The sequence below is a fragment of the Portunus trituberculatus genome, chromosome 19, assembly GCF_017591435.1.
Source record: "Portunus trituberculatus isolate SZX2019 chromosome 19, ASM1759143v1, whole genome shotgun sequence".
Taxonomy (NCBI): Eukaryota; Metazoa; Arthropoda; class Malacostraca; order Decapoda; family Portunidae; genus Portunus; species Portunus trituberculatus.
The window spans coordinates 12,693,438-12,719,891 of NC_059273.1; the positions used below are offsets into that span (position 1 = coordinate 12,693,438).

At 41.3% G+C, this 26,454-nt stretch overlaps 1 protein-coding gene across 5 annotated transcripts in view; it reads left to right on the plus strand.

Moving 5' to 3' along the window:
* LOC123506372 (plexin-B-like) overlaps positions 1 to 26,454 on the plus strand; it is a 409,390-nt gene that overhangs the window by 113,414 nt on the left and 269,522 nt on the right. For all 5 annotated transcript variants that reach the window (XM_045258439.1, XM_045258441.1, XM_045258442.1 and 2 more), the window contains exon 3: positions 13,843 to 14,019. In XM_045258439.1, the coding sequence (XP_045114374.1) occupies positions 13,843 to 14,019 (177 nt within the window). The remainder of the gene's footprint in view (positions 1 to 13,842; positions 14,020 to 26,454) is intronic.

Below are 26,454 nucleotides of genomic sequence, written 5' to 3' on the forward strand. Positions count from 1 at the left end.
TTTTTTCTTCACTTGCATTGTTTTTTTTTTTCTTCATTGTCTCAGATTTGCAGGTATTTCGAATTTAGTTAGTTTCATCTTTCTCTTCTCTTCTTTTTTCCCTTTCAGTCTTGTTATTCTAATTTTACGGCTGTTCCAATCACACTTATTCGTCTTTCGTTTGTTTCCTTCGCCATTCTTTCGCCTCTTTTATTGTTTTCTCCCTCTCGTGTCTTTTTCATGTCTTTTTGTTCGTTTTCCTTCTCTTTTCTTCCTCTTGTATGTCTTTCATTCACTTCTCGCTCGATGTCTTTCTCATTTTTATTTCTTTTCTTTTAGTTTCTCTTTTGCTTTTCGTCTTTCTCTCCACTCCTTCATTACCTTCATCTTTTCCTTACTTCCCCTCTTATTATGCCCATCATTGTCTTTCCCTTACTTTCTCCACCTTTCCTTAATTTCCCCTATCTCGTCTTTCTTGCCCTTCCCTCACTTCCTCTCCTTCTCGTCTTTCTAGTCTTCCCTTCAGTTCCCTCGTTATTCCTTCTGTCTCCTCTTTCTCTTTCCATCCACTGCTCAACTCCGCCAGCCTTGAATTTATGGCTCCTGGCTCGGCGGCTCCTCATGTCTCCTCGTCTCACCATAAAACTAACGAATCAGAGACTAGAAGGCCATAAAGACGACGAAACCCACTTCTCCCAATCAGTCTTGTGTTATGTTTCGCTGCAGAATTAGTCTTTTCACCCCCCTCCCTTAGTTCCTCCTTAGGTCCTCAGCCCTTTTTCAGTTCCCACAGTTACACAGTCTCATTCGTCTCTTTACTCTCTTACCCTATTTCTTTCTGACTGTATGTGTGTGTGGGGGGGAGGTCTGTGTCTTTCTCTCTTACTCAGCCACTCACAAGGCGTCTACAAGTGTCTGAATGTCCAGTATATTTTTTTTATCTTTCTAGTGACTTAGTGCACATAAATCCCGCCGCGTGATGCCCAGTCCTACCCAGTTCTGCCCTATCTTGCCTCTGCTACTGTTTCTACCTCCCATTTCTAAACATCTCGCTCCATCTCTTGCATTTGACACTCTGTTGTGGATGTTCCTAAGATTTCCAAGGGCATTTCTGTGATTCTAGTGGTGATAAGACAAGGATTCTACCTCCACAAACACGTGAAAACCCGTATTATCATCTCTATGTGATTGTTGGAAACAGTAATGAGAGAATGAGGTGGTTATGAATAAACTATTAGAACTTTCAATGGTGTTCTCGTGATTCTGGTGAAATTGGCAAGAATTACACATTACTAATGGAGATAAACACTCATAGAAACCCGATGAACCATCTCTTTGCCCAATGAAAGTAATATTGTGAGAGAAAGAAGCATTTAATACTTGTTCTACTAATTGGTATAGTTTCCCCTCATTACCATACATTACCATACATTTCCTCCCACTCACCTCACCTATAAACATTACAATAGCTAAGAATAACTAAATCCATCCTTTAAACTCTATTTTTTTTCTCTTCGTCACTGATAAATACTCCATTGTTTAGTGCTATCCTATAGAAAACCAGAAAATTAGGAATGTGTGTTTCAGTCCATATACGAGAAGGAAGGAGGATAAGGGTAAGGAAGGGTATGACAGGATATGAGAGGGCGAGAAAGGGTATGAGAGAATGCATGAGGATAAGGGAGAGCCTGGGTATGGGAGGGTGTAGAGAGAGAGAGAGAGAGAGAGAGAGAGAGAGAGAGAGAGAGAAAACAGGCAGGCAGGTGAAAGGGGGGGTGTGGGACGGAGAGGTGGTGCGTGCGTGGGGACATGAACAACAACACAATTAGGCAGTGGCGAGTTACGTCCATACACTCGGGTCTCGCTTTAATTAAACACTATTGTTGTACGTCTCACGGCATTTATTTCCAGACGTGAGGAAGAGGAGGAGGAGGAAGAGGAGGGAAGATGTAGTAGTGGTACGAGGAGGAGGAGGAGGGGGAAGAGGAAGGAGGTTGTAGTAGTAGTAATAGTAGTAGAAGCAGTTGTGGTGCATATTTAGGATCCGGAAGAAGTTATAGTAGTAATAGTAGTAGTAGTAATAGCAGTAGTAATGGTGTTAGTAGTAGTAGTAGTAGTAGTAATAGTAGTAGTAGTAGTAGTGTTGGTGGTTATGGTGACATAAATATAGGAAGAGAAGGAAGAAGAAGACTTAGTAGATTTAGAGGAAGAGGAGGACGAGGAGGAGGAGAACGACATAGGAGGTTGCAGTAGAGGTAATAGTTGCAGTGGAGGAGGAGGAGTAAGAGGAGGAGGCGGAGATAGTTGTTGTTGGTAGTTGTGTAGGAAGAGGAGGAGTAGGAGGAGGAGGAGAATATTCACGGGTTTGGAATAGGATTAACATAACTCCCGGAAAGGAAATGAGAGTACGTCGTCCATTGGCGTAACTCGAGAGAGAGAGAGAGAGAGAGAGAGAGAGAGAGAGAGAGAGAGAGAGAGAGAGAGAGAGAGAGAGAGAGAGAGAAAGTAGGACTCTTCCCGCATGTTACTCGCCACACCTCTCGAATTCCTAATCTAAGTTTTACACCGAAAGTCGAACAGAACACACTTCTCTCTCTCTCTCTCTCTCTCTCTCTCTCTCTCTCTCTCTCTCTCTCTCTAAAACTCTTACCTGATGTCTTGAATTATAAAGAAAAAGAAAAAAAAGTAATAAAAAGGAAAACACACACACACACACACACACACACACACACACACACACACACACACACACACACACACTACCCTACCAACACGGCCTTACCTGCTCCAGACAGTTTTATATTTATTTATGCTCGGTTTATTTTGCTCAGGCTAAAAGGAAGGGAGGTACTGATTTACCGACCAACCTCATAACTCCCTGACCTCGTGCTGGGGGTCATGAGCGGCTCTGGTACACGGGAGAGTAAAGAGAACTGTAGGGGGATGTAGGAGTGAGCGGGTAGGAACTCAAGATCACCTTTTGTCGGGGAATGAAGAGGGAGAGGAGGAGAAAAGCTGGTGGTGTGCATGGTGTTAGTAAAGGAGAGAAGGAGTAAACAATTAAAGACAGGAGGAATATGGATGTCAGAGAGTCAGAGAGAAAAAGAAAGAAATGGAAAGGCAGAGGTGGAAAAAAAGAGAGAAAAGAATGAGAAGCATAAATAAAGATGCGTAAGAGAAAGGTAGATAAGATGGTGACAAAAATGAGAGGGAAGGAAAGTAAAGAGATGCATGACGGAAAGTTGTTAGAAATAGGAAGAGAAGAAAGAAGGTGTAAGAAAATGGTAAAGAAAAAAATTAAGGAAATGCATGGACGATGATGTGTGATAGAAAGTAAATAAAATGACAAAGAAGTAAAGGAACGAGGATATGGGAGAAAGAGAAAAGAAAGAGGATAAAAGAAAAAAAAAAAAAAAACGAAAAGAAGCATGTAGAAGAATGGATGAATGGGAAAAGAAAAAAATGAGAATGGAAGTGTAGTGTAGATGGTGTAGGAAAGAAAAGGTGTTAAGAAAGGCGTGGAAGAAGACGGCTGTGAGAGGAAAGAGAGGAGGAACAGGAGGAGGAAAAAATTGTGGGATGTAGATAGTATAAATGAAAAATAAAGGAAAAAGGATATGCGTGGAGGAAGATGGAAGAAGGAAGAGGAGAGAGACAAATAAATATAGAAGGTTTTATATCAAAAGACTAAAAAAGAAAATGAAACAGAGAGAGAGAGAGAGGGGGGAGGATGAGATAGAACAAAAATTGAGGAAAGAGAATAGAAAGGAGTGCTAGGAAGTAAGTAAGAAAAATAAATAAACAGATGAAAAAAGGGAGAAGGAAATGAGTTAGAGAGAGAGTGAGAGAGGAATGTAAGCAGGTTCTGATGCGACAGTCGAGGCTCCGACAGGTAAATCTCTGAAGGTAATCTCTTAAACCAGGTGTGAAAAAAGTGAGAGAGAGAGAGAGAGAGAGAGAGAGAGAGAGAGAGAGACTGTATGTGTGTGTGTGTGTGTGGACGTGGTCATAAAATTCTAGAGAACAAAATTAGAAAGAAAAAAGGAAAAAATGAAAGTAAGGAAGAAAGGTAAGAAAAAAAGTGAAGCATTAAACTAAAAAGCATGTGACAGTATTAAGAAAAGTGAGAGGATAGAATGAGGAGCTAAGAGACGCGACAAAGTAAAAGAGGAGGCGAGAGAGAAAGGGAGAAAAAAAAAAAGAGTAGAGAAAAAAAGTTAGAGGAAATTGCTGAGGAAAAAATAGAATGACGGAGAGAAAAGTGAGGGAAGGAAAGGAAAGGAGGGGAAAAAACGGGAAGGAAGCTAAAAGGGGATTAGAGACGTGAAAATGGCGTTTTATGAGGAACAGATTTTTGATGTGCGGTTGCGACACACACACACACACACACACACGGTTCCTTATTTATAGGTGGGTTAAGTTAGGTATGTTTGTTTGTGTGTGTGTGTGTGTGTGTGTGTGTGTGTGAGAGAGAGAGAGAGAGAGAGAGAGAGAGAGAGAGAGAGCTGGTTGGTGTAATTTGAGATAGATACACATAGTTTTAATCTCTCTATCTCCTCCTTCATGCTCTCAACTTCCCCTTCTCCCCTCACTTACTCTCCCCTCTCCTCCCTTCCTCTCCCCCTTCCTCTATTTACTCTCTCTCAACTTGCGCTACACCTCTTCCCCTCCCTTCCTCTTCCCCTCTCCCTCACTTGTGAAACCACCACCTCTCTCTCTCTCTCTCTCTCTCTCTCTCTCTCTCTCTCTCTCTCTCTCTCTCTCTCTCTCTCTCTCTCTCTCTCTCTCTCTCTCTCTAGCCTCTCTCTTTAAAAATTTTTCTCACACCTTCCTTCGATCTTCTTACCTTTCTTATTTTCCCTTCGTTTTTCCTCCTTTTTTCTCTTCCTATTCTTTCACTTTCTTCCTTTTCCCTCTGTCTTATTCCCCTTTCTCCATTTTTTTTTTTTGCCGTCTCCCTGTATCTCCTTTCCTTCTCATCTATTTCCTGTCTTCCAGTCTTCTTTTTCTCTCTTTTCCCCATCTTTTTCTCCCATGTTTCTCTCCTTTCCTTTCCTTTGCCTCTCTCTTTCTTCCCTCCTGTATCTTCCTATCCATTTCCCGTCTTTCAGTCTACTTTTGTCCCCTTACTCTCTTTGGTTACCCCCTTTCTTCCCCTCTCTTCCCGTCCTTCCCCTCCCCTCCGCTCCCTCTCCCCTCCCTTGCTGAAGCTCAGTTGCCGTGTAGTGCGTGGCGGATCAGCCTGGATTAGTTGGCTCCACCGTGGATTAGGAGCCCTTTTCCTCCCCCTCTAATCCCCCTCTCCCTCTCCATCCCTCCCTTTCTCTCCCCTCTTTCTCACAGTACCACTTCCCCCTATACCCTTGTTATTAAATCACCCGGTATGCCTGGTTTGTAACGCACGCCGGACACACACACACACACACACACACACACACACACACAAAAATAGTTGTCTTTATCTTTCTATTCTTTCATTCTCCTCTTCCCCTTCCTTACTTCTTCGGTCTCTCTTCCCTTCCCTTCCTATTTTTCCCTCCTCCTCATCCTCTTCTTCTCCCTCTTCTCTTCTCTTTCCCTTATTCCTCTTCTTATCCTCTTCTTTCTTCCCACTTGTCTTCCCCTTCCTCCTGTTATTACTCGTCTCCTTATCCTCTTCGTCCCTCCTTTTTCCCCTTCCTCTTCCTATTCCTCTTCACATCCTCTACTTCCCTCCCTCTTCTCCCCTCCTTCTTATCTTTTCCTTCCCTCCCACCTCTCTCCCTCCCCCCTTTCTCCCCATCTCCTTGTTCTCTCAGCCCGCCAATACCATCACTTCGCTTTTTCTTCCCTCATCTAACACATCTTTCACATTTTTCTATCCCTAGGCCTTTTTTTTTCTCCTGTAGAAGGGCTGGCGAGGTGACGACACGGTGACAGGGACGGTGTTCGTGGAGATAAGAAAAGTAATGGGAATCTTAGGGAGACTAATTACTGATGGGGTGGCAGAAGGAGGAGGAGGAGGAAGAAGAAAAAGAAGGAAGGAAGGAAGGAAGGAAGGAAGGAAGGAAGGAAGGAAAAGAAAGTTAGATTAGATACATATAATTTCATGTATATAAGATAATTACATGTTGAAATAAGTCTGATAGATAATAGTAATTCTTTTTATTTTATTTTGGATTTTTTTTTTTTTTACTATCGTATTTGAAATGATCTGGAATAGGCTGGAATTGTGTTGGCTCGCCTTTTCTGGAATGACCTGGAATGAATTGTACTTAAGACACGCATTAAAGAATCTGGAATAGTCTAGAAATGGCTTATCAATATCTTTACCATGCCTTCTCTAAAATAATCTGAAATATTAATATGTTCTGGAATGATTTGGAAAGACCTGAAGAAAAATGGACTTAAAATAAACAGGCATTAGAGCATCTGGAATGGCCTTTATATATATATATATATATATATATATATATATATATATATATATATATATATATATATATATATATATATATATATATATAAGGAACACCGGCTAAGATCAACAAATTCATAAGTAAAAGTCCCCACTGAAATGTTTTATGAATATTCTTACCCTTTCGTTACTGGAATGAGCTGGAAGTGGAAAGGCCTGGAATAAGTGACTCAACATACACATACATTAAAGACCCATTACTCTGAGATGAGAGGACTATGAGGACACCATGAGACGAAAATCAGCTTGAGTGGCTTGAGTGGTCACGGCGGCTTAGGGATCAAGGGAGTTTGGACAAGTGGGGAGCAGTTGTGGTGGACGCGGCCTGGACTGCTGGGCCGGCTTAGGAGGCCTGGGAGTGGGACTGGATAGGCGTATGTACTGGTTTGCTGAGATGAGTGACAGGCCTCCCCCTTATTTAAATTTAGGCTTTAGGGGAGTCAATCCTTAATTTAGAGCACTGTTTGCCTGGGAGATGGCAGGGATGAAGACGAGGGGGAGGGAGAGGGGAAAGGAGGGGAGTCAAGGGTCACAGAGAGGGGTAAGGAAGTAGGCTGAGCGAGACTTTAATACCCTTATTCAATTCACGGAGGCCTATAGACTTTAGGGACCCAGAGGGTAAGGGGACGAGTTTGAGGGGAAACATACATCTCTCCCCCTCTTCTGCCTACCCTCATCGTGAAACAAAAGGGAAAAAACGTGTATTTGGGGACGAGGATGCGGAAACACAAAGGGAAGAGGAAGAATATAAAGGAAGAACAAACAGCAGCAGATGTATTGGTCCTAATTGGGGGTGTTTGTGAATATTGATGTAAACTGAGACTAAGAAAGAACGAAGATGAAGAGTTTCGAGTATTCCTGACTAAAGCAAGAATGAATACAAAGGAGGGACAAGTAGCAGCAGATATGTTGGTCCTTAAGGGGCTATTTGTGGAGACTACCTCTTAACCCCTTCAATATTGGGACACATTTTTACCTTGAGATTTGTGCACGAAAAGACTATTTCATTCACATTAGGAAGGTTCTATGGAGCTCAGAAGATTAATGGCTTGACTCTTCGCTATGCTAAACCCCACATGAGTTTTTGAAGTTGTATTAAACCATTAAATAGTAAGCAGAATGGATAAGATAATGAAACGATAAAAGTAGGATAGCAAAGAAGAATAGAGGAAGAAGATTAGGAAAGGTAGGAACAGACAAGCAAACAGACAACTGAGTGATGAAACGAGGAAGAGGTGTTCAATAGACGAAGAATAGAAGGAAGAGAAGAATGAGGAGAAGGCGTGATGTATGTAGTGAATGGAAAAGCGCAAGGAAGGAAAGAAGAAGCAGGGACGATGACGACGAGGAGGAGAAGCAGTGTACTGGAGGAAGAGAGAGGATAAAAGGAGGAGGAGGAAGCGCATGTAGAACTATAGGGAAGGAAAGGATAGATAAGAAGAAGGAAGAGGAGGAGGTGGTGTGGTGAAGATTGCATATGCAGGAAAAGGAAAAAGAGGCGTATAGAGGACAGTGTAAGGAAAGAAGGAAGGGAGACGCAAGGAAGAAGAGGAGTATAAAGGAACGTAAGGAAGAGAAAGGCAAGGAAAAGAAAGAGAAGGAGGAGGCAATGAGAGAGAGAGAGAGAGAGAGAGAGAGAGAGAGAGAGAGAGAGAGAGAGAGAGAGAGAGAGAGAGAGGAGACGTATAGGGGAATATAAGGCAGAAAGAGAAGGGGGCAAAGAAGGAGTAGGAGGGGCTTGTAGAGGAGTGCAAGGAAGGAAGGAAGGAAGACAGATGCAAGGAGGAGGAGGAGGAGGAAGAAGAGGCTGGTACTGGTGGTGATGGTGGTGGTGGTGGTGGTGGTGGTGGCGTGTGAGTCGAGGAATCGTAAATGGTCGGCGATGACACTCGGGTGGACAGGAGTAAACACGGGCCGCAGGAATTAGGCTTGGGGGCGACGCGACGAGAGCGCTTCAAGGAGGCTGCGATGACGATCAGAATAAATTATGGAGATGGAGGGTTTGGCTGCCAGAGAGAGAGAGAGAGAGAGAGAGAGAGAGAGAGAGAGAGATGGATTGAGATTCGTTGGCAAGCAGTACGAGTATATATCTTTTTCACCTCTCCTCCTACTCTTCTTCCTTTCCTCCCTCCTCCTCCTCCTCCTCCTCCTCCTCCTTGTGTTGACTCAGGCCTGGCGTATGTGTTATTTCATCGCTATAAGAGAAAATTGCGTAGGTTTGCGTACTCGGCTCATAGGAAAGGGCATGGTATTATAACATTCCTTTATTCTTTTTTGTTATATGGTACTGTACCCTTCCCTCCCTTATTCTCCTCCTCTTCTCTTCTCTTCTTTTTTTCAGTTTCTCGTGTATCTTCTATTTTATGTTCTTTTCTTTCGTTTTCTTACTCGTCTCCCCCGATTTTCTTTTTGATTTCTTTGTTTCTTTGTTCCTTCTAAATTTCTTTTGTTCCGTGTTGGTTGTTTATTTTCTTCCATATTTTTTTTTAGACTTTATTATTTTCATTTTTTTATTAACGTATTTATTTTTTAATGAATATTTATTTACTGATACCATTGCTACTCTCATTTTTCCATACTTTTATCCTTGTCTCTTTCTTCTTTCATATTTCCTTCCTCTCCTCTTTTCCTCATTCCTTATTTCCTTAGATTTTCCTGTCCCTGTCTTTCCTAACCTCCTTCCTTTCTTGTATCCTTTCTCTCGCTCAACCTTTCACACTTTCCTCCTCTTTCTCTCCTTCCTTCCCTTCCCTACCCCTCTCTCTCTCTCCTTCCCTCCCTCCCTCACTCGCTCCCTCCTTTCTGTGAGTGTTTGCCGTTCCTAGATTCAATTCCTTCTCGCACGCCAGCTCTCCTTCAGAACTCAACTTTCGTGACGCCCCTGCCCTCCTCCACGCCTTCTTATCCATTTTATCCATTTACTTCCGTCCCTTTGTAGCTTATTTTCCCTTTTTACTCCGTTCTTTAATCGATCTAAGCGCTCTTTTCTCCACACTCCTTCTCCTCCTCACTCCTTTTTCTTGTTTCATCTTTGTTTTCCTAATTTTTATCGCTCCCTGTGACTGTTTATCTCTGATCTCTTAACATCAAACCCGCTATCGTCTCTTCTCTCTCTCTCTCTCTCTCTCTCTCTCTCTCTCTCTCTCTCTCTCTCTCTCTCTCTCTCTCTCTCTCTCTCTCTCTCCAGTCATCCATCCACTGAACGACAGCCACCAGAAAGGGTTCACTCCGGGGAAGAGGGAGAAAAAATCCTTCCACTAGAACGAAGTGTCAACAAAACCTTCACATCCCGAGGACCTGCAAACCTCCTTCCTTCCCTCCTTTCCTCCCCATCCTTCCTTCCCTCTACCTTTCTCCCTCTGTCTCCTTCCCGCTTCCTTCTGTCTTCTTCGTTCAGTTTCTTTCTTTTTCTTTCCTTTTCTTTCAGTCATATTCTCTTCTCTTTCTTCTCTCTTCTTACTTCCTTGTCTATTCATCTGTTTCTTCCTTCTCTGTGTTTTTTTTAATTTTTCATTCCTCTCTTTCAGTCTTTTCCCTCCAACTTCCTCCTCCTCTGTGTTTCTTTCTCTCCTTCATCTTCCCACTTCCTTTTTCTTCCAACCTCTCCCTCCTTCTCCTTTTCCTTCCCCCCCTCTTCGTCCCTTCCATCTCTTAACCAACCTGTGTGTCTCTTAATCTCACCTTCATCACTTCCAATAAAGACAAAAAGTATGGAGAGAAAAAGAGGAGAAAAATAAATCTATGGACGTGTTTTTAGATGGATGAGTTTTTTTGTGTGTAATTTTTCAGTTTTTCCTTTCTTTTTGATGGGGAGGGAAAAGTTTTCATTAATAGTTTTTTTTTCCTTGCCTTTTGTTTTGCTTTCTCTTCTGTTTGTTAGTTTGTTCAGATGTTTGTTGTTCAAGTTGATTTTGTGTTGTTTGTTTTGGTTTAGTGTGGGTGGGTGTGCGAGAGAGAGAGAGAGAGAGAGAGAGAGAGAGAGAGAGAGAGAGAGTAGAGTGAACGGGGAGGGGAGTCAGGGAGGTGGAGGAGGAAGACCAATATTTGCAAGGTAAAGAGTGTGGAGTCCTCGCCATGCACACACGCACGCACGCACAGTCACACACACACACACACACACACACACACACACACACACACACACACACACACACACACACACACACACACACACACACACACACAGTGATTGGTGTAGTTATGAAGGTAATGATGCGAGAGAATAGCAATGTGGAGAAGTGGATGAAAAAGGTGGAAGAACGAGTGGATAGGCACTGAGTAGGGCCGAGGAGGTCAGGTAAGATGAGGAGGACCATTGCGGATCGGCGGGAGGTGGAGTGGACAGGTGGAGAAGGTGGTGTTGATGGTGAAGGTGGAGGTGGAGTGAAGGGGTGGTCGTGACAACTTAAGTGGGTGTCTGCGTGTAAGCATTAGTCGTGTGGTGGGGCTGGGGAGGATATTACCATAATGGGCAGGGTGTGGCAGCAAGGAACCATCTCTCCTACACCCCAAAAGCACCCCAACAACACCCCACAACTCCCCTCCTTTACTCCAACACTCACCCCTTTCCCTGCATATCCCATCACCTTTGTTATTTTATGTATATTCACCTTTTATTTTCCCTAATTTAGTCTGACAATTTTCCGAACCAGTATTTCAATATCTCATAATACTCCCATAACTATCCCTCCCTATCCATACCCCTCCCCTTCCCTCTCAGTACCCCACCATCACACTCCTCCTCCAGTCACGTTAAGGCCATGTATTGAGTTATGACACTATTATTTTCGTATTTGTAAGACATTTGGTGTGTATTCTTGCATGTCATAAAATCCCAAAGTTTCATTAAGACTCGAGCATTTGTCGGGGGAAAAGAAAATATTTAATACGTATATCTTATCCGTTTTTCTGAACCAAAGTTAACACCAGTCGCTGATACATTCCATGACACCCCCATCACTCCTCACCCATGTACTTAATACCAATCGCTGATACACTCCAATGATTCCTCACCCGTGTACCTGTATCCTCACCCTGTGCTATTATATCCATTTCTTTCTATACCTGCCTTAACCTAAACCCCGAAATGCCTCCGCAACTACGCCTTCACACATCCAAAACTCCACAACCACCTCTTCCTCACCTGTCATAACCACTCACTACGTTTATAGTAGAAATATTCACCCCTTTCGTCCAGTGTTCAAACCATCACCACAACACTCCACCACCACTCCAAATACCATTCCTATACCCCAGAGCACCACAGTCATCCCTACTTTACCCCTCGCAACCCCTCACTACATTTATTGCAAGTATATTCACTCCTCTCTTCCCGTATTGAAACCATCACCACAACACTGCACCACCATCCCAAAAACTCCACAAATTACCCTTCTTTATACCCCAGAATCCCAGAATCACTCCTTCCTTACCCCTTTCATTCCGTCTCGAAACCATCACCAAAACATTCCACTACCACCCCAAAAACACCCCAAATTACCCTTCCCTTCACCCCCACACCTCCACTGCGGTCATTTTAAGTGTATTCACCTCTTCCTCGACCAAAGTGAACCTGTGCTTGTCTCGGGGCGATGGCGGTCGTTAGCTAATTAGGAACAGGGATGCTGCGTCACGCCTTGCTTGTCTTCGGTCGTTATGAGGCGATGGAGCAGGGGGAGGGTAGGAGGGAAGGCATAGATACGGGTGGAGGTGGTAGGGGTAGTGGTAGGCGGTACGTGAATTGAAGCGTCGAGGGGATGAGGTTGTGAGGTTGAAAAGGAAAGGGGGATGGTGAGGGACGGGAAATGGCTTGAGGGAAAGGTTGGGTAGGTGAGGTGAAGGAGTGAGGGAGGGAGAGGAGGGAAGGCTAGGGGTGTGTGTGTATGTAGGTGGTGTGCGTGCGTGCGTGCGTGCGTGTTGAAGGTTGTCTGTGATTGATAGTGTCATTTGGATTCCCAATACGAGACATAACCATTGTGGCTACAGTGTTGTCCTTCACTCCTCCTCCTCCTCCTCCTCCTCCTCCTCCTCCTCCTGCTGCTGTCATTCCCATCCTCCACCCACCACCACCACTTTCCATGACCACTTTCCCTCCTATTCCCTCCCACATTATTCTCCATTTTCCCCTCACACACATTTTACTTTTCCCTCTCACTTCCCCTCGCTCTCTTTCTCCGTCCTCCCACAATTCCTTTAATTTTTCCGCCTTAATCTCTTCCTTACGGCACTCTTTCCCTCCTCCTCCCTTCTTTTCATTCTTTCCTTCTTTATCTTACACGTAAAGCGACTTGGAAACTTAAGAATCAAAGCTAAGATGTTACTGTAATTCTTCACCACCACCACCACCACAGGAGGAGGAGGAGGAGGAGGAGGAGGAGGCGCCACTTCCCTGTAACTCCATTAGCGCCTAGTGAAGTGACGTCAGAGTGTAAACAGACTAATGACATTTTGGGAAGCGCGTGTCACTTCTCGGCGGCAGATAATGGTATACTAATTGAACTGATTGTGTTACCCGTGTGTCGCGTGTATGTATGTATGTGAGCTGTTGTTCCAGAGAGAGAGAGAGAGAGAAAGAGAGGGAGGAGAGAGGGGATGGGAGATGGGTTTACTCTTATTAATTGAATAGTAAAGAGATACCGAAGAAGTGGTCTCAGTTTTGGGGGAGGGGCTGATAGGGAGTCGGTAATGGAAGGTTGTGGGAGGGGGGGTTTGTGGGAACAGTGGTGTGTGGTGAAGGTTTAGGAGAGAGGTAGAGAGAAGGTTAAGGTAGGGGAGGGACATTTGTGGGGGAGGGGGTGGAAGGGAGGGAGGGAAGAGAAGGATATGGAGTGAAAGGGAGGAAATGGAGTTGTGAAATGGAGGAAGGTGATGTGGAAAGGTGCTGAAACTATGAAAGAAAAGTGTGTGTGTGTGTGTGTGTGTGTGTGTGTGTGTGTGTGTGGTGCAGTAGATCTAGGTAAAATGAATGATGTAGACACAATGAATATTAACCAATACTCTTTAAATGTCAAGCTTCACCACTACAGGCCAGGAACTCGCTGCCCTCCACACACGCTCCTCATATCTATTCTCCTTCTCCTCCTCCTCTTCCTCATGTTCTCCTCGTCTTCCCTCGTTCTCTTCTTCATATGCTTTATTGCCTGTGTTGTTTTTGTTTTCCGTTTTCTTGTTTTACTTTTCTCGTTTCCTTTTTGCTTCTTCTTGTTCTTCTCCTTCTTTATTTTCTTCTTCGTCGTCTTCCTTTTTCTTATTGCTTTGAACATCATCACCACCACCACAAGATAATAATAACTACCACCACCACCACCACAATAATAATAATAATAATAATAATAATAACAGTAGTAATGATAACAACTCCATCACCAACAATAATAACGATATCACTCTCTCTCTCTCTTCCTCAGACAATGGGAAACATCTACAACTTCTGCGAGGTTGGCCTGAAGGTGTCTGGCGTGTCTCCCATTCACGCCAGCGCCGCCCTAGCCTACAGGAACGTGAGTCTGAGCTCCGTGCAGTCTGCCCTCACCGCCCACCACACCCTGTTGTTCATGGGCACCACCACGGGCACGCTGAAGAAGGTAAGAATTGGATGTGGTGATGTTTTGCTTGCATTTTCGCGGCTATATGCAGAAACGCCTTACTCTCTCACTAAGACAATTTTTCAAGTCCCCAGAGAAGACTAGCAGGGTTTTCAAGACAGTTTCTCCTTATGATAAACTAGAAATCTTGCTAATCCATCACCTTAAACATAAAAATGCTCCTAGAAACATGAGTCTTCAACTTGAGCCTTTGAAAATAGTTGTCGTGAGAGAGAGAAGCGTTTCTGAATACAGGTCTTCGTGGTTTAATTTTCCTTTTTTTTTCTGGGGTGGTTGTTTGTTACGATTAATTTCTTTCTGTTTTTGTGTGTGTTTCGTTGTTATCTATTAGGAAGTGGTATTGGAAGTGTGTTGTTCCTTTGTTGCTTTAAACTTCATTCATTCATGGTTTCTTTTTTCCTTTTTTTTTTCGTGTGGTTTGTGTTATGACTAATTTTTCTTTTTTTGTGTGTGTTGTTTTGTTGTTATCTATCAGGAAGTGGTATTGGAAGTGTGTTGTTCCTTTGTTGCCTTAAATTTCTTTCCTTCAGGCCTTTTTTGTGAGATTTTGTGTTTTGACTAATTTCTTTTATTTTCTGTTGTTTTGCTGTTTTCTATTAGGAAGTGGTATTGGAGCTGTGTTGTTCCTTTGTTGCTTTAAATTTTATTCCTTCATGGTTTGTTTGTTTTTTTGTTAGGTTATGTATTATTGTGACTTTTTTCTGTAAGTGTGTTGTTTTGTTTTCTCTTACGAAGTGATATTGGAATTGTGTTGTTCCTTTGTTATTGTTTTAATTCCTTTCTTTTAATTTATCATATATTCTGCGTCATGTGTTATTCTTGATTTCATTCCTATTTTTTTCTATGTATCTTTGTTTCTCTCCCTTACTCTTTTTTTTTTTTTTTTTGTAACTTTTCCATCTCGGTTTTTTATGTATTTCTTTTAACCTCTTTTTCTTTTTTACGTTATATTTCCGGATATTTCTTTCTCACTTTTTTCCAGTCATTCGTCACTTTTTGCTTGTCCTTTTGTTGTCCTTTTATTCTTAATTTTTTTGCCATTCTTCCGTTTTTCTTGCCATTCCTCATTTTTTCTTATGGATCCAGACTTTTTATTTATTCTGCTTTGTTTTCCTTTCTCGTTTTTCTCTTATTCTTCACTTTTTTTTCTAATATTCGAATTTCTTCTATTATTTTCCTAACACACACACACACACACACACACACACACACACACACACACACACACACACACACACACACACACACTCTCTCTCTCTCTCTCTCTCTCTCTCTCTCTCTCTCTCTCTCTCTCTCTCTCTCTCTCTCTCTCTCTCTCTCTCTCTCTCTCTCTCTCTCTCTCTTCGCGTCTCCACCCACACTTTTATATGCAAACATTTTTTTCTTTCCATTGTTTCTGTTTCAGTCTTGGAAAAATATTCTTTTAGACACAAATTTACAATAAAAAAGACGAACAAAATAAGAAAAATCCAGTGAAAATATTGAGATGACATTAACTTATTTCCTGCGGGATTTGAGAAGGAAAGAAGGAGGTTTTGCGAACGAGGAATTGAAATAAACTTTTAGCGAGAATATACACTCGACGAGGAGGCAGAGAAGGACGGAAGGCACGGGGCAAAAGAAAACTGAAACGAAGACGGAATGTAAAACGATCTTGAGCTGAGAAAAGGACAAGTAGGTTAGTCAGTCATGTCGGAAAAGGGAAACAGAGGTGACCCACATCCCTGCTTGGGGGAAACTGGGTCACTGGCTTGGGATAGAGAGGAGTAAGAAGACGGGTACGAAAGGAAAAAAAAAAGAGAGGAAAAACGAAGTTTGAGAGAGAGGAGAGACAGGACAGAGTAGAAGGCATGAATGAAGGAGAATAGAGTCAATAAGAAATAGGATATGATAGCAAGAAGAAAGAGAAGGAGAGATAGAACTGGAAACGAGCATAAGCAGGAATAGGAAAGGAGAGGAAGAGGAAGGGAAGGTCGAAGGTGAGGGAACAGAGAGGGGAAAACGGGGAAGAAGGAACCTGTGTCTCTTCCCTAAGGCACTGGAGCAAGGTCAGACACGGTGCCACGTCACTTCTCTCTAGGCACCCTTTGGCACCCCTTCCCTAGCCCCGCCACGGTCCTCTTATCTGCCCCCGGACCCTGCGGCGCCCTTACTGATAGCTACGTGGGGAAGGTGGTGAGGAAGAGGAATTGGAGAAGGAGAAGGTGAGAGAAGAGGAAGAGGGGAAGAGGAGGAGGTGTGGGAGAGTTAAGGGAAATAGTTGGAACAGAGAAAGGGGAAAGAGGGGAAGAGATAGAGGGATAGGGATATGAAATAAGGAAAAGGGGAGACGTTAGAGAGGGAGAAGATAGGGAGAAAAAAGGGTAGAGAGAAGGAAAAACAGAAAGAAAGGGAGAGAAAAAATGTAGGTAAGAAGTTGCAGTTGTGATACTTTGAGGCACACTAAACATTGCACAGTGAGACATGCAGATCTTCAAGGCCGAGGAAGAGGAGGAAGAGGAGGAGGAAGAGGTAAAGGAGTAAGGAGGAGGAAAAAAAAGTTGGAGGAGGAGGAGATAAAACGAGGAGAAGCCGGCCAAAAGAGGAGAGGAGCCCGGGTTATCCTAACAGAGGAGCGTCATCAAAGTTAAGTAGGTGATTAAGGCAGGTGAGGGAGAGAGAGGGAGTGGCGGTGGTGGTAGTGGTGGTGGTGGTAGTGGTAGTGGTAGTGGTGGTAGTGGCAGTCATGCAAGCAGGTGTCGGATGCAAGGTTGAGGGAAAGGAGAGGGAGAGTAGAGGGAGGCAGGTGTCCAATCTAACGCTGAGGGAAGGAAGAGAGTGAGAGGGGAGTGAGAGGCAGGTCAGGGGCATCAACACAGCTCAGGTGTTTCGCGGCAGGAAGCAAGTCCGGGAACATGTGTTGACTGCAGGTGTACTCTCTCTCTCTCTCTCTCTCTCTCTCTCTCTCTCTCTCTCTCTCTCTCTCTCTCTCTCTCTCTCTCTCTCTCTCTTCTCTTTGATCCATCTCTCTCTGTATGCAGGTGTATATATCTGATCCATTTCTCTGTATGCAGGTGTCTCTCTCTCTCTCTCTCTCTCTCTCTCTCTCTCTCTCTCTCTCTCTCTCTCTCTCTCTCTCTCTCTCTCTCTCCTTCCTTCCTTCCTTCCTTCCTTCCTTCCTTCCTTTCCCTTCCATCCCTTCGTTGTTCTTGTCCATTTTCACCAATATCTTCCTCTTTACCCTTTTTTCCTCCGTTGGTCACTCTACCTTCTTTCCTCCCTCTCTCCTTGCTTCCCTCTTTCCTTCCTTCGCGCTCATCATAGAAGAAAGATTTTTCCTTCGTGCGTAAATGTGACGTCACAAGAAAAAGATAAAAAAAATGCCTTTCAAGAAATTGATAAAATGATGAGGACTAGATAACAAAAAATGCATTCTAAAAAGATGCCACGTGGAAGGTCAGCCTAGGAGGAGGAGGAGGAGGAGGAGGAGGAGAAGGAGGAAGAAGAAGAGGAGGAGGAGGATAAAGATAATGTAAAATGGAGAAGAGGGAGACAAAAGAGGAGGGAGGGATACAAAGATACGAGTTTAAAGGTTCGGTAAGAAGAAGAGGAGGAAGAGGAGGAGGAAGAAGAAGAAGAAGAAGAAGAAGAAGAGGAGGAGGAGGAGGAGGAGGACGACTACGACGACGACGACGACGACGATGATGAAGATAAGAATGTTACGATGCAGAGGAGGATGTGAAGGAAATGAGAGAGAGAGAGAGAGAGAGAGAGAGAGAGAGAGAGAGAGAGAGAGAGAGAGATAATAAAAAGGAGGAAAGAAAGATGAGAAGGAAAGAGCTGGATAGAATATAAGGCTTAAGGAAACAAGGAGAGAAGAGGGAAGGCGAGTAAGGGAAAGAGAAAGGAAAGGAAAGAAAGGAAACAGTAATTAAAGAGGGAAAAAGAAGGAGAATGCGAGGGGAGGTGTGAGTAAAGAACAACATAAAGACGAGGATGAAGGAAAACAAAGGATTAGAAGAAAAAAAAGGGAAAGAGGTGAGAGAAGATGATTTTTCTCTATTTTTTCCTTTATTTTTTATCTTTTCCTTCCTTCCTTTTTGCTTCCAAGGTAAAGGAAATTATTTATAGAGGCAAACAAAGGAAAACATTAGTAGTAGTAGTAGTAGTAGTCGTAGTAGTAGTAGTAGTAGTAGTAGTAGTAGTAGTAGTAGTGATATCGTTTTTATCAGTATCATTATTTTCTTTTTCACCTTCTTCTTCTTCTTCTTCTTCTTCTTCTTCTTCTTCTTCTTCTTCTTCTTCTTCTTCTTCTTCTTCTTCTTCTTCTTCTTCTTCTTCTTCTTCTTCTTCTTCTTCTTCTTCTTCTTCTTCTTCTTTTCATCTTCCTCCTCCATCCTTCTCCACTGAAAGGAAGATTAATTGTCGTTCTTTTAGCTTGTTAAATTATTTCATTTTACTAATGGAGGAGAAGAAAGAGGAAGAAGAAGATAAAGAAGAATAAGAAATAAGAGTAGGAGAACAAATGGGAGAACTAAAAAGAAAGGAAAGAAAACTTAGGAATAACGTAAAAATAGATGAAGATGAAGAGGAGGAGGAAGAAGAAGAAGAAGAAGAAGAAGAAGAAGAAGAAGAAGAAGAAGAAGAAGAGATTTCTCGTAAGATTAGCTGGTTGGAGAATAAAGAAGAAAAATAAAACAAAAGATAAACATGAATTGCTGGAGACTGGAAATAACAAGGAAGATAGGAGGAGGAGGAGGAGGAGGAGAAATAAGAAGAAGTGAAGAAGAAGAAGACATAAGACAAGGAGAAAAGAGAAGACAAGAAGAAAAAGAGAATAAAGAGCGGATATAAACAGAGAGAGAAAGTCAAGAAGAAAGAACGAATAAAACAAAGACGGAAAAAATAGAGAATGAAAAAAAGAAAAAAAAGGAAGTACAGGAAAATGGGAGGCGGAAAAAGGGAAATGGAGGAGGAAAAGCAGAGAGAGAGAGAGAGAGAGAGAGGGAGAGGGAGAGGGAGAGGTATAAGAGTGGGCCAGATTGCAGTGTCCAGCCTCCCTTGTGTTCAGACGGCACACCTTTGTTGTCTCTTGTTTATTGTTGCAGCTTAGGTCAGATTACCTGAGCTCACACCCCCTCCCTGCCTCCCTCCGCCACTCCCTTCCCTCTCTTCCCTCCGTCTTGCCTCCCACACACCATGATTCCTCTTGCTTCCCTACTTGCTCTCCACCTTCTCTTTTTCTCTCTTTCTATCTTACCTTGCCTGAAAACACCCCTATCCTCTCTCTCTCTCTCTCTCTCTCTCTCTCTCTCTCTCTCTCTGATTCCTTTTATTTATTTCTACTGTTCCTTGTTTTTCAGTGCCTGTGACCATTTTTCCATCTATTATTTCTTTTTCTACTTCGTTTCTTTTATCTTCTATGTCTATATCATATTCTATTTTTCTTTTTAGCTTGTCAGTTTATTTTTTGTTTGTTTTTGTTTTCCTTCTGGTCACACTTTCTATTTTTTGAGTCCTTTTCATGGCTTTCCTTTTTTTGTTCTTTTTTATTTTTTGTGGTTTTGGTAGTTCCATATTATTATTTTTTTTTTCGTTTTTGTCCTTTTTTCTTTTTTAGTTTCCATCAACCTCTTTCACTATGGTTCGTTATTGCTTGTTTTACTTATCCCCATTAATTCCCTTATTATTTCCTCTCCTTTCTTTCTGCTAGCCTTGTTTTAAACCCTTCAGTACCATGACACGTTTACATATTCATTCTGCTTACTATATAGTGATTTTTACAGCTCCAGGAACTTACTTGGGGATTAAAACAGTGAAGACTCTAGCTATTAATCTTCTGACCTCCATAGACCCTTTCCAATGTAAATAAAATCATCTAATCTTACCCAAAACTCATAGTAGAAATGGGTCCCAGTACTGAAGGGACTAAGTAACACTCACCTTCACCTTCACCTGTTATTTCCCTTCCCTCGTCTCCCAACACCCCGCCACTCGCCTCCATAGTGCCTTATCTCTCTCCAGCGTGATGGTAACCGTGATCTTATTAATTCTTCAGAGCAGGTGTGTTAATTGCAGGAACCTTCGTGTTTTTCCTCTCACTCTTTCCGTTTGCCTTGTTTTGTATCTTGAGTGTGTTGGTGTTGTGTTTTGTGCTTTCTACTTTTTCTTTTCTTTTTTCTTTTTCATCTTTTCTTCTTCTTCTTCTTCTTCTTCTTCTTCTTCTTCTTCTTCTTCTTCTTCTTCTTCTTCTTCTTCTTCTTCTTCTTCTTCTTCTTCTTCTTCTTCTTCTTCTTCTTCTTCTTCTTCTTCTTCTTCTTCTTCTTCTTCTTCTTCTTCTTCTTCTTCTTCTTCTTCGTCTTCTTTGGTCTGGACAGAAGACTAATTATACTATCTCTCTCTCTCTCTCTCTCTCTCTCTCTCTCTCTCTCTCTCTCTCTCTCTCTCTCTCTCTCTCTCTCTCTCTCTCTCTCTCTCTCTCTCTCTCTCTCTCTCTCTCTCTCTCTCTTCTCTTTAGTCTTCCTCCTCCTCCTCCTCCTCCTCCTCCTCCTCCTCCTCCTCCTCTTCGTAGCGTGTTCTATGAGGTGTACCGTAATTACCTGCTTTATTGCTTCTGTCGCCACCTGATGAGATCGTGCTTGCTTCTTTCCTCTTTTATATTTTTTTTCTCTTCCTTTCTTCTTTTTCTTTTACTCTCTCCCTCTCTTTGTTGGTGTTAGTTTTTCTTTGTTATTTATCTTTTCCGTTATTTTTTTGCTTATTTTTCTTTTTTCATTTATCGGTTTTGTTCTTATTCGTCTTTTCATTCGTGACTTTTTTTGATAATTATTTGTTTTTTTCTTAATGTTTTACTATTTATGTATCTTTTATCGTTTCTCTTTGTTTTTTTCTATATCTCTCTCATTTGTTATTTATCTATGTTACTTTAATTTTTTATTTTTTTTCACCATTGTCATCATCATCTATTGTCTTTTCTTCATTTTTTTTTATTACCAATCATCTATTTCTTTCTTTTCTTTCGTCCTTCCTCCTTCCCAATGCCACCATCATCACCACCACTACCATCATCATACATTTTCTATTATGCATTTCTTTTCTGATCAAATTTCGCATTAATGTCATTGTTTTCAGTTGCTCTCTTCTTTTTTCTTCACTTTCACCTCCACCGTCATCACCATCATCATCTATTTGGTGTTTTTTTGCTTGCATTTTCCAATTTAATTTCGTGCGAGTATCAATGTTTTCTTCCCTCTTTGGTCTCCCTTGCCCTCTCTATTTTTTTTCTTTTTGTTTTTCTCTCTGCCGTCCTGAATCTAATTGTTTTCTCGTGTCGGGTCTGACGCTCGGTATTATTCTTTTATTGGTTCTGGATATTGAGCGCCGCGTGCTTATGCATCAAACTAGAGAGGCTTTTTAAATCTTAAGTTCTTTTCCCTTTTGTTTCTCCCTCTGATTCTGTTTCTTCGATTTTGTGTCGTGAGTGTGTCTCCCTCTGATTGTGTTTGTCTATGTATATATGCGTGTGTGTGTGTGTGTGTGTGTGTGTGTGTGTGTGTGTGTGTGTGTGTGTGTGTGTGTGTGTGTGTGTGTGTGTGTGTGTGTGTGTGTGTGTGTGTGTGTCTCTCTCTCTCTCTCTCTCTCTCTCTCTCTCTCTCTCTCTCTCTCTCTCTCTCTCTCTCTCTCTCTCTCTCTCTCTCTCTCTCTCTCTCTCTCTCTCTTCTTACCTTACGGACAGGAAATACCTTGACACCACACACACACACACACACACACACACACACACACACACACACACACACACACACACACACACACACACACACAAGAAGATAGAACATATCAGAATTATGATTATCCCAAATACGTTTTCTTATCCCCTACTAGTTTCATTAACATACAGTATTTGTTCAATTATACGTTACTACTACTACTACTACTACTACTACTACTACTACTACTACTACTACTTAATTTGGAACAATGAATGGCCCAATTTTAATCGTAAATTAGGAAAACAAAATGCTTATTCAGTATCTTTTAACAATTTTTTTTTTTTGAGAAGTCATTGTTTTTTTTATGTAAATTGAAATGTTTAATGAAAATAACGTTTAAGAATAAAGATCTGATAGACAAACAAGCATAAATATACATAGCTAGATAAATAGATACATACATACATACGTACCTACATACATATATACATGGACGCATACCTACGCTCAGAAATGCACAAGTGGATAGGTCAGCTGTACATATTAGAGCACGCGAGTCAGTCTGGCTTGATGGGGTCTATTAAACATACATGAACTACTGCATTGGCTCGCCTGCCCCGCCACTGCCCGCCGCGCCGCTCCTTGCTGACTGGTGAGTGTGTGTTAAGTGTTTGTGTGAAATTTATGGAGAAGGATTTTTTTTTTTTTTTTTGGAGGGTGTTTAGTTGATTTATTTAGATTTTGTTTATTTAAAGGTATATATGTATATTTATCGATTTTTATTTTGTTATTATATGGAGAGAGAGAGAGAGAGAGAGAGAGAGAGAGAGAGAGAGAGAGAGAGATTATTTCTGTGTATTTATAAAGAAAGATGAGTTTTTAATGAAGTTTCTCTACGTATGAATTTAAATAAAGGAAGACCAATACAAAGATTAGAGAAGAAAGACACAAAAATCAAATTAAGACGATAAAAATTCAAATTAAAATAATAAGAAAGAAAAATTTAACAAATGGAATAGTGAAAGAGGAGAGTAAGAACAAGTAATACAGACGATAAGGACAAATGTGGATATGAGATAAGATAAAAGAGAAAATAACAAACTAGACCAGATTGCAAGGAGAGTACAAAGGTGAGTTTCCAAGCAGTGCATTAAAGTGGAGAGGCAGAGGAAAATAAGAAGCAAGTACAAGTTTAATTAGATCTGAGGTAATGAAAAGAAGGTGCATGGCGGGAAAGGTGCGCGTCTCAGTAAAAGGTGCAGGTTTAATTAATGCACGGCCTGAAAAGAAGAAATAAGTACCGAACAATTGTGAAAACTGGAGCAACGAAAGAAAGAAAAGTGTATGTAAAAAAGGGGGGGAAAATGGATGAACGAAAGAAAGAAAGAAAAATAAATACACAGAAATAAATATCAACAGTTAAAGAACGAAAACAACGAGAAGAGAAGCAAAAAAAAATAAAAACTGAAAGAACGAGGGAAAGAAAATAGTAAGTAGGAAAAAAAAGAAGAAACGGTAAAAGATGTAAAAGACACACAATGGAATAATAAAAGTTAGGTGGACAATTGAGGAATAAAAAATAGAAAGAAATAGGTGAATGAAGAAAAGAAAAATGAGAATACGCCGTAAGATAATGATACAATAAGAGAAAAACATAAGTTAAAAAAAAAATTATGACAAACTGTATGGCATTAAGCTTACAAATGTACCAGATGCCATCAGTATTGAAGGAGAACCTGTGGAGCGGGTAAAACAATATAAATATCTTGGGATTATGATTGATGATGAACTTAAAGGCAATGCAAACACAAATCTCGTCATTAAAAAGTGTAACCAAAGACTCCATTTTATCAGAATCTTAAATAATGCTCATGTAGACAAGAAAATAATCAGCCTGTTTTATAAATCTAACCTAGAGTCAATTTTGAATTTCTTTATCACCACCTGGTACAAAAAGCTAACTTTAACAGAGAAAAATAAACTAAACAAAATAGTTAAAAAAGCTAAAAAGTTAGGGGCATCAGTAACGTTCACAGACATTCTATATCAATAGGCTGCAATAAAACAAGTTGGAAAAATAATGCAGGACCAAACTCATCCTCTTGATAACTGTTTTATATTTTTAAGGTCAGGACGAAGGCTGGCACTGCCTTTGATAAAAACTGATCGGTACAAAAAATCATTTGTTCCCAGTAGTATAGTGCTCTTCAACCTTTTGTATTCATAGAAGTTATTTTAATGCTTCTATGTGACATACTTCTATCTATGTATAGTACTTTTGGAGCCTGTTTGCTATAAAGAATTTCACATGTATGCATCATGTAGAAGAATGTGACCAATAAATTATCTTATCTTATCTTATCTTATAACATTATAACAGACGAATGATGGTAAAAATAAATCACATGAAACAAGAAATAAAGGCACTAAAACTTATGGATGAAAGAGACAATATTGGAAGAATCAAAATTGAACAAAAATATTAACAGAAGATGAAAAATTAACTAGATTATTGATAGTCAAATAAGTGCACACACACACACACATAACAGACACACACACACACACACACACACACACACACACACACACACACACACACACACACACACACACACACACACACACACACACACACACACACACACACACACACACACTACTACTACTACTACTACTACTACTACTACTACTACTACTACTACTACTAGAATCTTAAGTCCGGAAAAAAATATCAATATCCCCCCCAAAGAAAAAAAAAACATTAAAAATGATAATAAAAAACGAACCCAAGATAATTAGAGAAATGAAGCAAACTGGATTATATTGAGCTATAGTGGCGCAGTTTATGGTCTGCTGCCCGGCACGCCACACACCAACTCTGCAAAATTGGCGTCACGTATTTTTGGCGTTAGCGTGTAGTGCCCTGAAAATGTCACGTTAGGTTGGCGGGAGAGAGGGAGAGGGAGGTTAAGGAGAGAGTTGTTTTAGTGTTTTATTGCTTGATTTTGGTCATTTTGATGTGTTTTTTTTTATTGGTGCTGTTACTGTTGCTGCTACTAGTACTACTACTACTGATACTATTGCTACTGCTACTGCTACTATTGCTACTGCTACTGCTACTATTGCTACTACTCTCACGTATCAAGGAAATTGGCCATGGATATAAAAGAGAGAGAGAAAAAATATCATTAAATTTACAACTTTCAGAGTCAAACATTAGTACTACTACTACTACTACTACTACTACTACTACTACTACTACTACCACCACCACTAGAGGAAGCAAAGTTGCATCATCCTTAAGGAGAGCGAGAGCGTGGGAAACGACCCCAGATGTTGCAAAAATGAGGAAGGGGGAGAAGGGAACAGAAGGGAGGAGGGAAGGAAGGAGAGGAGATGCTCTTGGTGGGTGGAGAGAAGCTAGAATTTTGTGGCTAAGGTGTAAGGTATCAGGAGAAGGAAACTTATCCCAAATAATAAGGTGTCCTTCGCTCCCCTAAGGTGATAGTAGGAGGGAGGAGAGGAAGGAATGATATAGGTAGGCGGTAGGTAGTGAGAGGGTTGGCGCTAATGAGTTTGGGAGTAAGAGTGTGATGAAATTGGAGGAAAGAGAGGTAGAGATGGAAATAGATGTAATGAGAGAGAGAGAGAGAGAGAGAGAGAGAGAGAGAGAGAGAGAGAGTGTGTGTGTGTTTAATGGTTAAGCCAAGTTCGTGACATTTATGAAGCCTCTGCGGCCAAGGTTTACAGGAGGAGGAGGAGGAGGAGGAGGAGGAGGGGGATGTGATGGGGATAACTAACTGGAGGTTAAAGTGGAGAGGAACAGATGAGGAAATGGTCGAGAATAAAAAGTAAATAAATGACGATGAAGTGACAGAAAACAAGGCAAAGAAATATAGAAGATGAAGAGAAGGAAATGAATTAAAGGTGCTTAACAGAGAAAGAGACGGGAGACGAATGCAATATAGAATAAAGATGTTCTAGAAAGGAAAATAAGAACGAAAGATTATAGATACAAAGAGGAATACGAAAAAGAAATGTAAATGAAATAAATTGGAGACGCTAAAGCAATGATAATAAGAAAGAACATAGATAAAAAAAAACTAGAAACAGAAGAAAGAAAGGAGGAAGAGAGAAGAGAAAGATAAGAATAATCAAATACAAAAGTTAAAGTAAGGATGAAAATAAGAATGGTTACTGAAAAGGAGTAGGAGGAGGAGGAGGAGGAGGGCAGGAATATCCGTCAATGGGAAGAAATGGAATCAACAGGTGTGAAGTGGCGAGAAGCTTACCTGTGATACTGAGACCAGTGATGCACACCTGCCAGAGAAAGAGAGAGAGAGAGAGAGAGAGAGAGACCGTTTTTTCTTGTTTCTTTTCTTCCCATCCTCTTCTTTGTCGCATATTACTCTTTTCTCTTCTTTCCTTTTTCTCTTTCGTTTCCTTCCTTCTCTTCCATTTTTCCTCCTTCCTCCTATTCCTCTTTTTTTTTTCCATTCCTCTCCCGTATCTCTTCCTCTATTTTTTTCTGTTCTCCTTTGTTCTCTCCTCTTCTCTTCATTCTTCATCTTCCATCTCCCGCTTCACCTTTTTTTTTTCTCTTTCATTGTCATCTCTCTCTCTCTCTCTCTCTCTCTCTCTCTCTCTCTCTCTCTCTCTCTCTCTCTCTCTCTCTCTCTCTCTCTCTCTCGTTTGAGCGCCCAAGGGAAGAAAAGAAAGA